The 13,878-nt window shown below is 33.8% G+C and overlaps 4 protein-coding genes across 4 annotated transcripts; 2 read left to right on the forward strand and 2 right to left on the reverse strand.

Moving 5' to 3' along the window:
* Positions 1–980: 980 nt before the first annotated feature.
* LOC144835450 (uncharacterized) lies at positions 981–2,560 on the forward strand. Its single transcript, XM_078690534.1, has 4 exons — positions 981–993; positions 1,356–1,613; positions 1,852–2,232; positions 2,344–2,560. Exons 1-4 carry the CDS (start codon positions 981–983, stop codon positions 2,547–2,549), a joined length of 858 nt encoding a protein of 285 aa, XP_078546660.1. The 3' UTR covers positions 2,550–2,560.
* A 4,931-nt stretch (positions 2,561–7,491) lies between these two features.
* Positions 7,492–8,682, forward strand: LOC144835451 (P2X purinoceptor 7-like). Its single transcript, XM_078690536.1, has 4 exons — positions 7,492–7,756; positions 8,074–8,134; positions 8,246–8,409; positions 8,511–8,682. The coding sequence occupies exons 1-4, from the start codon at positions 7,713–7,715 to the stop codon at positions 8,680–8,682; spliced, it is 441 nt and encodes a 146-aa protein (XP_078546662.1). The 5' UTR covers positions 7,492–7,712.
* A 236-nt stretch (positions 8,683–8,918) lies between these two features.
* LOC144835453 (uncharacterized) lies at positions 8,919–10,654 on the reverse strand. Its single transcript, XM_078690537.1, has 6 exons — positions 10,549–10,654; positions 10,137–10,317; positions 9,766–10,026; positions 9,514–9,685; positions 9,222–9,367; positions 8,919–9,088 (listed from the first exon to the last, which is right to left on the reverse strand). Exons 1-6 carry the CDS (start codon positions 10,642–10,644, stop codon positions 8,919–8,921), a joined length of 1,026 nt encoding a protein of 341 aa, XP_078546663.1. The 5' UTR covers positions 10,645–10,654.
* Positions 10,655–11,134: 480 nt separating this feature from the next.
* LOC144835226 (uncharacterized) lies at positions 11,135–13,602 on the reverse strand. Its single transcript, XM_078690276.1, has 4 exons — positions 13,302–13,602; positions 12,566–12,601; positions 11,555–11,715; positions 11,135–11,454 (listed from the first exon to the last, which is right to left on the reverse strand). The coding sequence occupies exons 3-4, from the start codon at positions 11,674–11,676 to the stop codon at positions 11,157–11,159; spliced, it is 420 nt and encodes a 139-aa protein (XP_078546402.1). The 5' UTR covers positions 11,677–11,715; positions 12,566–12,601; positions 13,302–13,602; the 3' UTR covers positions 11,135–11,156.
* Positions 13,603–13,878: the final 276 nt, after the last annotated feature.

A 13,878-nucleotide genomic window follows, 5' to 3' on the forward strand; every position in this document is an offset into this window, starting at 1 on the left:
AATATTGGTCATCCAGAGTTGGTCTTTATCTATTGGTAGACATTCTTCTCTTATTTTTAGTCGCGTGGACGCGACTCTATAGTTCACTATGTCGGTCGGTTGGTCTGTCTGTCTGTCTGTCGGTCTGTCGGTCCGTTATCACTATGCGTTTTATCGCTTTCTGACCTTATCTTGATATCAGTTTAATCTAGCTAAGTCAATTTTTCACAGAATATTCCTTATGGCCAGGAATCTATGTGGTTATGTTTTCATGGTGCGCAATAAAAAATTACGCGGTCTACGCACGATTTAACGAAATCACGTTTGTAATCATATCTTCACAACCATGAATCACAATTAAATAAAATTTGGTACTCATAAATTTCAGGGCATAAATCATCATATGGCAATACAATTACGTGCGTAGCGCATGTAACATTTTTTTTTTTTTTTTTTTTTTTTTTTTTTCTGAGGGCGCTGATACAACTGCAAGACCTCTAGGGATTTGTCCCTCAAATCTTCTTTGTTTTTCTTGTTTTTTTAATGGTCATTTGTTTTTTTATGCAGTGTGTTTGTAAAGTGAAATTGTATTAGATCAGAACCCCACCTTATTTGCTGGTGTTTTGGTGATTTTTGTTGATTATTTCTTTGAAAAATATCCTAGCCTGATCAGCCTGAGGTGAGCTAGGCTACATTGTTTTTAAGCAGTCTGAGAAGACCACAATGGATAACACATCGGCTAGTCAAACCCAGCCACCTGTGCATAACTTGAAACAATGGACATGCCTACGCGAGTACGATATTTACTGTAATCTCGACTGCTGTAGTACCAGTAAACGTGATTATATTCGGAAGCGAGGGAAAAGAGGAGGGAGAAAGCTCAGGAAAAAAATTGAGGTGAGAATAACAAATCGTGATTTGTTTTATTTCATTTTCATTTTTACAAAGAAAATGTTTTATGATAAATCAATGCGAGGCCTTAAAAATAATGATCCGGCAACATGGCATCACAGTGTACGTAAACTGTGCAATCTAAAAAATCGAACCATGCTAAAATTCCCTGGCCACTCAAATCAAGATCTTGCAAATGATATCAATAACCACTTTGCATCTGTGTGCCGACAGCTTCCCCCAGTTGATGTAAATGCTCTTCCTGCATATTTGCCTTCACCTGAACCCCCGCCAAAAATTTTTCCTGGACAAGTCAGACGATTGGTTAATAAACTAAAGTCAAAGAAGTCTAGTCACCCTGATGACTTGCCAATTAAACTTATAAAAGAATTCGCCTTTGAAATTGCTACCCCACTTGCCCATATTTTTAATTGTTGTCTTAATGAAGGTGTATTTCATTTTATTTTTAAATGAATCCATTTTAGCAGCTATTGAGAATTACAAGTTGACAACTAATACACTTTCATTTCAAGATGATGATAATGATTTAACTCTTAAGAAAGATTCACCAAATAATCATGTTTTTCCTGTACTATCGATGGAAAGTCAAACCCAAACAACTGAACAACGTGTTTCAACTGATATTTTGGAAGCAAAAATAGATGACTTGAAAAGTCAGCTGGAAGAATTCAGAGATATGAGATCAAATTTTACCCAATTATCTGCTGTGTTTCAAGAGATGTGTAAGCACAATATGTTCCTGATGGAGAAATTGCATTCTACAAACATATCTAACAAAGTGGAAGTCTCAAAATTGCATTCTACAAACATATCTAACAAAGTGGAAGTCTCAAACAAATGCTGCCAGACAGACACTATATGCTGCCAATCATTAACCCAAACCACCAGTAGTATTGGGTCATCTGAATGTAAAACAGTAACTGTGCCATTGCAATCTGACATTATTACAATTCCAATTAGTAACCAATTCAGTGCACTTGAGATGGAAGAATCTTATCTTATCGTCATCAAATGATCAATCTGATGTTCAGCAGTGTACGCAGAATTGTGAAGATCCATCAACAGATGCAGTGACTAGCCGTCACAATGAAGCACCCCCGTCTCATCCTCAACCAGTAATTAAAACATCACATGGTGGTAGAAAACAAACTGTGCTCATAATCGGTGACTCTATTCCAAAACATTTAGTTGGGAGAAGAATGTCTAGTCGTATGAGAGTGATCAACTGCTGTATCCCAGGAAGCAAACTTGAAATGTGGATCAAATTAGCACCTGTGCTAATACAAGAGCAAAACACATCAAGCATTATTATACATTGTGGAACAAACAACACAAATGACTGTATGCCGATGAAATGCATCAAACTCATTACTTTGTTATGTAACTGTATCAGGGACGCCGACACATCTATCCATATTGCAATCTCTTCGTTAATTATGCATTAAAACGCAGGTAGATATGCTTGGGTCAAGGAATTCAATGCTAGGCTACATGACAAGTGCAGTACACTCAACTGGGCATTCATTGACAACTCAAACATCAGTCTACAACATCTTGCCAAGGATGGACTTCACTTGAATGGGTCTGGTATTAAACTTATCGCAATGAACTATATTGCTTTTTTAAGAGATCTTGCATACAACATCCTGCAAACATAAAGCAATCTCAACAAACAAATAAAGGTGTAACAGTTGGTACATGTGCCGACTGTTTAAAGTACATAAAATCATGTGAATCACATATTTCATGTAAATGTTGCACATTAGATTTTCATGTAAACTGCGTAATGGTTAAACATAACTTTGACAATTGGTGGTGTTCCGCCTGCTTTATTAAAAATACTGTATCTGAATTACCATTTCTTAATGATCCTATAAACAATGATCTGTATCTTGGTAAAGGGCTTAAAATTACGCATCTAAATGTTCAAAGCCTGCGAAACAAAGTTGATCAAATTAATGTACTTTTAGATAAAAATAACATTGACATACTATGTTTAACTGAAAGTTGGCTTGATAAGAATATTGATAACACAGAGCTCACTATAAATGGGTATAATATTTGCAGATTTGATAGGAAAAACAAAATAGGAGGTGGAATTTTGTGTTATATTAAAGAGTGTATTGTACATAAAATAATAACAAATAACATTGCTGACAATGTTGAAAGTCTATGGATAGAAATTAATTTACCACATACTAAGCCTTTTCTTGTTGGAACAGTTTACAGACCCCCGAGTGCCAATATAGATTACATAACAGACATTGATAGTTTATTCCAACATTATACATCTGAATATGATGAAGTAATTGTACTAGGAGATTTCAACCTTGATATTTCCAAAAAGGTAAATCAAACTAAAATTAAGAATTTAGAAAATCATAGTAACTTAAAACAATTAATTAATGAGAGTACACGAATCACCGATTCAAGTAAAACAATATTAGATCTTATTTTTGTTTCAAATCTCAAGAAGTATTCTGAATCAGGAGTTTATAGTCTTGGAATAAGTGACCATTCATTAATTTACTTAATTCGCAAGTATAAGAAAATAAAAGGTCAACCAAAAACAACAAATTCTAGGTCTTTTAAAAAGTTTAATGAGAACGATTTCATTGACTCTGTTAAAAAACAAGATTGGAGTTTAGTCATGGAATGTTCTGATGTAGATAAAGCTTGGGATATTTGGTCAAATTTATTTAATTATGCTTGCAATAAACATGCACCTCGTAGAATTAAGAGAGTAAAAACTTCAATGCCTGAATGGATTACTAAAGAATACCTAAAATTAACAAAAGATAGAGACTATTATTTTAAGAAAGCTCATAAAACAAATGATGAGGCAGACTGGAATAAGGCAAAAAGTTTGAGGAATCAAGCAAATAAACTAAATAGATCACTTAAAAAGAAAATTTGTACAGATGCTATAACAGCAAATACCACAAATTCTAAAAAATTGTGGGAAACCATTAAAAAAATTATTCCTGATAAAAAACAAGCTATCTCCTCTGTTCGGGTTGGTAGTGGACTCTCAAATAATGATAAAGAAATAGCTAATAAATTTAATGATTATTTTTCTTCTATTGGTAATAATCTTGCTAAGAAACATAATCTACCTTGTAATACTAACACTAACCCTACTAACATTATTTTAAACAATTTTGATTTTCACATTGTAACTCCTGATTGTGTATTTGATATAATCAATAGCTTTTCAAATAACAAAGCTTCAGGCTTGGATGGTTTTGATGTTAAGCTCTTAAAATTAGCTGGTCCCATTGTATGTCACTCACTTAATTACATAATAAACTTGTCGTTTATTACAGCAACATTTCCTTGTAAATGGAAAACTGCTAAAGTTACCCCAGTGTTCAAAGGAGGAGATACATCTGATGTTGGAAATTACAGACCAATTTCAGTATTGCCTATAGTTTCAAAGATAATTGAAAGAATAGTACACAATAAACTTTATTACTACTTGTCGGAAAATAATATTTTAAACCCTTGTCAATCTGGTTTTAGACGTAACCATTCAACTAATACGACACTCATTGATTTTTCTGACTACATTCTAAAAAATATAAATGAAGGTAATGTTACAGCTGCTATTTTTTTAGATTTGCAAAAGGCTTTTGACACCATAAATCATAATCTGCTTTTTAGTAAATTAAAACAATACGGTGTGCATGGTAATGCCTTAAATTGGTTTATATCATAATTATCAGGAAGATCACAAGTTGTAAATATCAAATCATCTTTGTCATTTTCTAAACCTATTACTGTTGGTATACCACAAGGGTCAATTCTTGGGCCATTGCTTTTTATAATTTATGTTAATTCTTTACCAGATGTGATAAATAATAAATGTATCATGTATGCAGATGATACAACAATATTATGTTCCTCATCTGATCCAGTTCTTCTACAGAACATGATTAATCAAAATGTTAGTAAGTTCACTACCTGGTTTGATAACAATTTACTAACCCTCAATATAAAGAAAACAAAATTTATGTTATTTAGAACTAGAATATCACTTAGTAAATTCAATAATATTTCTGTTTCTATTAATGGCAATAATGTCGAAAGAGTTGACAATTTTAAATACTTACATTTGATTCATTTATGTCATGGAAACAGCATGTTGAACAAGTAGCTTCTAGAGTATCACAACGTATCGGTATTATTCGTAGATTAAGATATTATATTCCAAATTTTGCTTTAAGACTACTTGCTAATGCAATAGTATTACCCTGTTTTGATTACTGTAGTAATGTTTGGTCAAAATGTAACTTAGAACTTGTTAATCGTCTTCAAATACTTCAAAATAGAGTAGCTAGAATCATTCTTTATGCTGATATGTACACCCCTATAACAGAATTGATGTCCTCACTAAAATGGAAGAGTGTCCATGACAGATGGGAAAATGATTTATTAATTATGTTATTTAAATGCCTACAGGGTTTAGCACCATCTTATTTAGCAAATCTATTCAAATTTATGGACACTTTTCACACAAAAAATACAAGAAGTCAATCAACAAAAACTCTAAATGTTCCAGCATGGAACAATATTTATGGAAAGAGAATGTTTAATTATAGAGCATCAACCTTATGGAATAATCTTCCTGTACATATCCGTAAAAATTATGAGACACTTAGTCAAGTTGAATTTAAACATCTTGTATAACTTCTATTGTACATAGTTTTAATATAGCTTTTACTTTTATTTTTCTTGTATTTTTTTCCAAATCTGGACCTCTTGGGAGACCAGTACTTGTGTATTGAAAGAGCTATTCCAGAATAAAGAAAGATTTGTATTGTATTGTATTGTATTGTATTTCCCGAGTTATGGAAGTTAGCAACAGCCATTCCTGTTCCAAAAGTTACTAATGTGACATCATTTCAAGACCTTAGGCCAATTTCACTTACCCCCATCTTTGCCAAGTTGTTTGAGTCATTCCTTACTGATTGGGTGACTAGTGACATTCATCAACATTTAGATATTAAACAATTTGGTTGCCGTAAAGGCTCATCTACTAGCCATTATCTTGTGGACATGATTCAGTCTGTAATTAGTGATATTGAAAAAGGTGATTCTTTTGTGGATATTTGTGCCGTTGATTTTACGAAGGCCTTCGACCGAATTGACCATACGGTCATTGTTAGAAAGCTTGTCGACATCGGAGTGAGAACATCTATTATTCCCACCATCTGTAGCTTTCTGACGGATCGTAAAATAAATACTAAACTTAGTTCATCCTTTTCCCCTTATGCCAACATCACATGTGGGATTCCACAGGGTACAAAGCTTGGGCCAATTTTGTTTCTTATATTAGTCAATGATATCTCTATGGAAGGCTGCAGATGGTGGAAGTATGTTGATGATCTCACTCTTGGTGACACTGTTAAACATGGTAATGCCCCTAAACTTCAATCTTGTCTTGATGACCTTACTGAGTGGTGTGATACAAATCACATGGTCCCTAAACCCTCTAAGTGTCATATCATGAGAGTTAATTTTTTGAAAAGAAATATTCCCCCTCCTAATTATTACCTTAGCGGTACAACACTTAATGTTGTTTCGTATATGAAGCTCCTTGGACTTATAATCCAGGATGACTTGAAATGGGATAATAATGTCAGTGACATGGTAAAAAGAGCATCCAAAAGGTTGTATACGTTATATATCCTTAGAAGGGGCAATGTACCAATTCATGATATGATATCCGTTTATGTTTGTTATATTCGCCCAATCTTAGAATACGCCTGCCCTGTGTGGCATGGAAGCATCAATAAGGCCCAAATATCGACCATTGAAAGAGTGCAAAAGAGAGTTTTACGTATTATTCTGGGTCCTGCTTTCCTTACGTATGATTCAGCTCTTGAGCTTACTGATATGACTACTCTCGCATCCAGACGAGAGACGTTGATTCAAAAATTTGGAGAAAGGCTCTTGAAATCGGAATTGTACAGAACTATTTTGCCCGACTACCGCATTATTAATAGAGAGCTTAGATCAACCACGGTAGATAAACCCCTAATTAATATACCTGTTTGCAGAACTAACCGTCTTAAAGATGATATGAAACGATTCCAAAAAGTTTAATTTTATGTTTTCAACACGTAGTATATACTGTTACATACAGCTGACTGTTAGAGTACATTTCAGTGATGACGATGACGCATAGAAAACAGCCCTAGGAAATAAAAAAAAATCCGCCTGTGACGTCACAAGCGGAAACTTTTGTACAGGAGGAGATAGGAATTTTTGGGTTAATCGTCCACTACGCCAAAACTATTTCGATATTAACTTATCCGCTTCACAGTTTCACTCTTAAATGATTAATACATCGTAAATCGTTGAAATTATGGAATATTTCCTTCAATTTTTTTTAGAAATTGATTTTTAATTTCGTTTTTCACGCTCATTTTCTCCGAAATATTCAGTCAAAACCCTACACAAGCTAGGTACACGAACCGATAATACGCATGCGTCAGATACACTTTCTCGACTCGTTTTCGTTGTTGTGTATGGACGCCATTTAATTGTTCGATCGCTAGATAGCTTCAACACATTACGCTTTATTTCTACTATACGATCTAATATTTACAATAATTTTAAATGGATAACGATATGTCGTCCTTATCGTCCTCGGCATCATCCGAAGATGAGCATGATATTGTTGCAGTGAATTGGAGAGGAGTGTGTTTGAAAACGATCCAAGGGTGCCTGCTGGTGGAGCGGAGGGAGAAGTGGGCCTACTCGGCGGCGATGCTGCAGACCACCGAGATCGGGCTAGAGCACATGGATTCGCAGCGATGGGCCTACCACAAAATCTTCATTTGAGACAAGGACGAGATTGGTAGGTATATTTATTTGAAAGGAGGGAGTAAAGTGGTAGTCTAGGTTTGTGGATGAAGTACTGTATAATTAATAAGGCCTAAAACTATAGTAATAATATAATATATACTACTAGGGCTAGGCCTAGTAGAAGTAGGCCTAGCCTAGTATTAGGACTAGGCCTAGCTAGTATAGTAATATATAAATGCTTTATGTTAGGGCTAGTAAGTAGTAGTAGGCGTACTAGCCGAACTAGGCCTAGACCTTTATTTTATATTTTAAAAAGTGAGACATTCTAACAACATAATCATATTCATATCCCTTCTTTTTCTACTACAGGTGTGGGTGTGGAAACTGTGTTGTAGAGGAGATGTGGGAAAATAGATATTGTTGTCAAGAAGTAAGCAGTGTTGAATTATTACTAAAATAAAATTGCTCCATATTAACACTGTCATAATCATAATAGTAAATTCCATTAGTGAAAATATCACCTTTTTTTTTAAATAAACAGGTAGAGAAAATAATGGATAAAAATAAGGAAAATGAACATAATGGATGTATCACCACCCATCCCTGGTTCCAAGCTGCCATTCTTAATCCGGCAACCCTCCAAATTGCATATTGGCAGTATGCGTCTCAATATGATGAACTCATTGTGGAAGGAAGAAAAGAAAGGTAAACACATTGTTTTTGCAGTATAGTAATTTGTAACTGATTTGCCTTTATTTTTATTTAAAAAATCAGTTATTATTTATTAGTTATTTTTGTTTGCACAGGAAATACAGGTATACAGCGTATCGACAGTTTGTGCGTTGGTGTTGGAGGTATCTTGGGAGAGACAGGCGTGTCCCAATGACATCCTGTGTAATAAATAAAATCAGAGAAGCTTTTCCTGACCCTGAACAAAATTATACAGGATTTAAATATCCTCAATTGGATGAAGACTAGTTTATTTTATGAATTAACACTCCATATAAATACAAATCTATGTACAGTAGTTCCTGCCGTATAAAAATAAATGTACAGTAGTTACCTTATGAATAAATACCTGTTTTTTTTTGTAAACAAGAGAAGCATGCATGTCAAAATACAGTGAACTAAAACAAAGGAGATAAAAAATCAGTGATCAAGGTAGTAATAAAACTATTCTAAATTTATGACAAGTTCTGTGAAGCAGTGTAAATTTAATTCTTAAATCTAGAGATTAACTTTGCAACAAAGTCTGTCTTGTCTGGTTTTGGCAGTTTTTCTGTAATTGTACCAGGATCACACATCATTTCTGCCGTGTAATATGATCCTTTTGTATTTGTTTTGGCCATATACATCGCCATCTCAATGGTGTTGATGGCATAAACTGCAAAGACAAAAATATTACTGTTCAATGTAATAGGATATTTAACTATTTTATAAATTAGTTCCACATTTTGCTTACAAACACTTTCAATTATGGCATAACTTGGTAACAATTAATAGTAACTGGTCCTTACCAAATGTGGGATCAACAAGATGTTTTTTGGCCATCCAGTCCTTTTTTGCCCGTGAATACCACAAAGAGTGTTCAGTGTCCCCTTTTCTGTTGACCCTTTGTGGCCTGCCAACATTCTCATTGCAATGCAAGGCTGCAAGGTATGTTCTAAAGTAAATGCACAATATAGAATTACAACACATTACAATGATTGTTTAAAGGCTCCAGGCTTAATTAGTGTAAATCATAGATTATAAAGACCTTACTTAATTGTTCTCTATCATTAAATTATACAATATGCTATCAAATTATACCTTGCAAGCATGCCCTTAAACCTGAAATGGTGCATTTTTGGCGCAAAATGATTAATGATTTGATGAAATGATTCATTTGAATACGTCTGGATAGTCGGTGACAACTGCTTTATAGATCTCAACAAATAAGGTGAATTCAGGATGTTCGAAACTACTTCTTCCGCTTTTGAATCTGGAAACAAAAAATAATGATTTTAGCAAAATAAAAAAAACCTGTCAAGATTCTTCACCAAAATCAATACTACAACTTACTTGGCTGAATGTAGTCTCGAGGTTCCAGCTCTCCATGAAGGCATTTGGGATATAGTGTGGTTTCATGATTATGAATACCCCGTATGTGATTATATATGCTTTGGAATTTTTGCTTCCTCAGTTCACCATCGGCCTCCAAGTCCTCCGTTTCTTGTGTGGTATTTCCGATCCAATATACCATCCTGATAATGGATGGTATCCATTTGCCAATTTTGTCACATTCTTTGTTGTTGCTGGCTTTTATGCATTTTTTCTTTATTCCTGAATATATATAAAAAATAAACAAAATTACAGTAAGACGAAAAAATTTGTACCTTTTTACATCATTTGACATACTTTGAGTAAAATAAATATTAAGACATATTACTTACCCTTGGCAATGTGCCATGCATCAAAGTAATGAATGATGGTTGTGGATTTTAAAAATGCTGCAATACTACTATGGCGATCCGAGACAAGACGCTTGATTGTAACACCATAGCCTTGCAGAACAGACAGCGTTCGTTTCAGCCCTTCTAACTCCATAGCTGGTGAATTGGGGCATTCGTCTTTCTATAATAATAATAATAATAATAATAATAATAATAATAATAATAATAATAATAATAATAGTTTTGGTGTACTGTATTAGTAAAATTTGTATATAAATGACTTTAAAATTTGTAAGTAATTGCTAAAAAATTTATGGGTAAGAATTTTGAAGAACAAAAGATAAAGATAAGGGTTAATAAAATGTTGCGATATATTGGTGCTATAAATAAACAACAAATGAAAAAAAAATACCTGCACAACTTCTACGTGAATAACTTTCTGAGTGTCTGTATCAATAGTTGTGTAGGTACCGAACTTGGCTGTGAAACCGGGGCTGTCACAACGCATATCGCAAGATACATTCATTTCACTTTTAAAGTGTTTCTCTCTTTGAGCCGCAAATATACATGAAGTGGCTGGCAGCAAATACCTAAATAATATATTGAAGATAATATTCAGTTAACTATGTCACATATTTGAAAAAGAAGAAAAACAAGCATACTTTTTCAATACACCACTACTCAGTAATATTTTTGTACAGTAAAATACTTTGTTTGAAGATTAAAATTCAGATAGCAACATATAATTTGTAAACATCAATAGGCACCCATTTATTTCCAAAATTAGTTTGCTACAAAGACATTATTGAAATGTTGAACTTACCGTTTTTGATGATAAAAAAACGTCCGATCACTAAAAACAGCGATGTTAATAAATCGGAGTGCCCTCAAAAATTTGGTAATACAACATCCTACAATTTTAAATAAAAGAATTCTTTGTCAATACGATTGAAGTAAGTTTTGATTATAAAAAATTATTTTATAACCATAAAAAATGTTCAATTATCAAAATAGATTGAATTATAAAAAAATATTTTTGAAAGTCTTACCCGATACCAAGATTGCAGCGGACAACAAAATGTTGAATAGGAACATATTTGCACTTTTTGGTTGGTTTGACCATTCAAAAACATGTCTACATGCTCTATTTGTGCAAGTAGCCATCACCTCCACTGCCGTTCCACATTCTCTTATAATTTTTTTTTCGGCTTGACTTCCACATTCACGACATCTGTCGAACAATGACAGAAGCTCATCCTGCCCTACAATATATTTCCTCTGTCCACGGACAGTCTCTCCAGATTCTATGTTATCAGTGCTACAAAAAAGAAATGTTTGTTTAATAATATAAATGTACAGTATATATTTATTTATATCCAAAAAGCTACCACTATAAAAGATCAAGAAGTTTGCTTAACTCACAGTGATTCTTCATCAGATGATCCTTCATGAGGGATGTAATTTGGATCCGCATCATCATGGTCACTGTCACTGTCAGCTTCTTTGTATAAATGTATGCCACGTTTATCTCCGTCTTCATTACTACTGCTTCCCCCAGTTTCTTCGGAACTTGAGTAAACTGAATAAATTATATAAGTTATATAATGATAAATTTATATTTATTTTGTGTGTTACCGCTGCGTTGGTCCTGTTTTTGGTACCATGAAATATGAAAAAGATAATAATAAAAAAAAAAAGGGTAATGGTGGGGTTTATGTTCCCTAATAAACTTGCTCAAGTACATGCTCTAAAAAAACAAATTATTTGATAAAACTATAAGTAAATGGTATGGTGTTTGTACTGTGTATAATTGTTATGATGTAATCATCATGCAAAATAGTTTGCAATAGAAATATGGAAATGATAAACGTCTACTGAACTGCATGCATTTCATGAAAAAAAAGATGGAAATTAACAGTAAAATCAATAAAATTGAACTACGCATACATGCAAAACAGATCAGAACATGGCTTCAAAAATAATAATTAACTCCACAAAAACATGCATGAACAAGAACTGATCATTTTAAAATGACTTAATATTTCTGTATTATTACATAACCAACAAAACAATGACTTTGTTTATTTGTCTAAATACATCTAAATACTATACCTGCTGACTGTGGACACTGTCCTTGGGCCTGGATTAAAAGTACAACATATCTAGTGACCAGATTATTTTTACTCACCAACATCTGAATTTAATTACTTTATAAACAAAGTAGAGAACTAATGATTTCAATTAATGGCTTTAACACACAGAGATTAAAAGATTAACAGGTAAACTATTTAAAATATTTCATCATCCATATAATTAATAATAAAGGGTAGACTACACCAATTTTGACTGAGGCATTCAATGCTTTATCACATTTTAAAATTGGGACTGGTCCAACTTTTTATACAGGTATAATAAAAAAAAATACATACCGATGATGTACCAGGCAATTCTTCTTCAATCAGAATCTGAAATATAAAATGAAAAGTAAGAATACATAGGTTGGAAACTTTCCATTCTAAGCTCCTTGATGATAACAAAACAGAACTACACCGTATCCAGGTCTAGACTAGGCCAAGCTTCCATGGAGGTACCTCCACGGCTTACCTGGGTATTCTTAGCAATAACAATTATTAAAATTATCAACTGGTGTGAATTAAAAAAATTGTCATACAATTTTATAAAATAAACTTTTAAATGTTTTTGTTAAAACTAACATACTAAGCCTAGGGGAACATTCCTTGATGATGAGTAATTGATTAGGATGTGGGTTATAGGATAGTGAACAAAGAGTACTTAGAGATAGGAAGAAACCACTAGGAATGTTAATAGATGGAGTAGGGAGAAATAGTGATAAAGGGTTGTTGACCTGCTGGTCAGAGTGTTACACCAGGACAACTCCCTGGTTACACTAGGCCTAATAAGGCCTATGACATAGATAGGCTATGTATAATGGTTCACCAACTAGGACATATAGTATATAGTTACCTAGCCTAGATAGTCAGGGCCTCTGGGTCCACAGATTTAAAAGGAAATATTTTAATTTAAATATTTTATTATTATTTTCATAAACTAAATCGAACGATTATTAATATAGTATAATCAGGCTAGGCGACAATCAGACGACAACGTACGTAGGGGATTTTAATTTATAAAAATATTACTTACCCTTTCAACCTCGCGTCTTCGACACGCCGCAGTCCGAGGCCGCACTTTCCGTTTTTTGGGTTGGGGTGGTAGGCCTTCTTCCTCACTTACCGGAGCTTTTATGGTGGGGTAAGCATCCGTTTTTAGTCTCGGCTTTACCACCACCCCCGTCTTCTGAATTTCAGAAATATGGAAAAAATTGTCGATGTCCGCGTTTAAAAAATGGGCGCTACATATTCTGTTAGTCCGCTTCCACACATACCCCTTTCTCGTTAACTTAACAAATTCAGTCCATTTATTAAACGTTTCACTGCGTTTCAACTTGTCGGGAAATTAAAAAAATGAAACATTTGGGTGTGTTGATCCAGTCCGGTTACATCCACCGATACAGCAAGCACTCGGCATCTTGCGAAAATAATGATGGTGAGTTTGTCCATGGAACTGTAATATAAGAAGTTCCATGGTTTGTCGCACATGTTGTTTTCGTCGTCATGCATGAAACGTCAAGCTCGCTGTGTCTGTCAAAGTGCATGAAATCAACCAATCACGATTCGCCTGGGTTGAAAAAGAGTAACCAATCACCTAACAACGGCTGCCG

The sequence above is a fragment of the Antedon bifida genome, chromosome 2 (assembly GCF_963402885.1).
Source record: "Antedon bifida chromosome 2, ecAntBifi1.1, whole genome shotgun sequence".
Lineage (NCBI taxonomy): Eukaryota > Metazoa > Echinodermata > Crinoidea > Comatulida > Antedonidae > Antedon > Antedon bifida.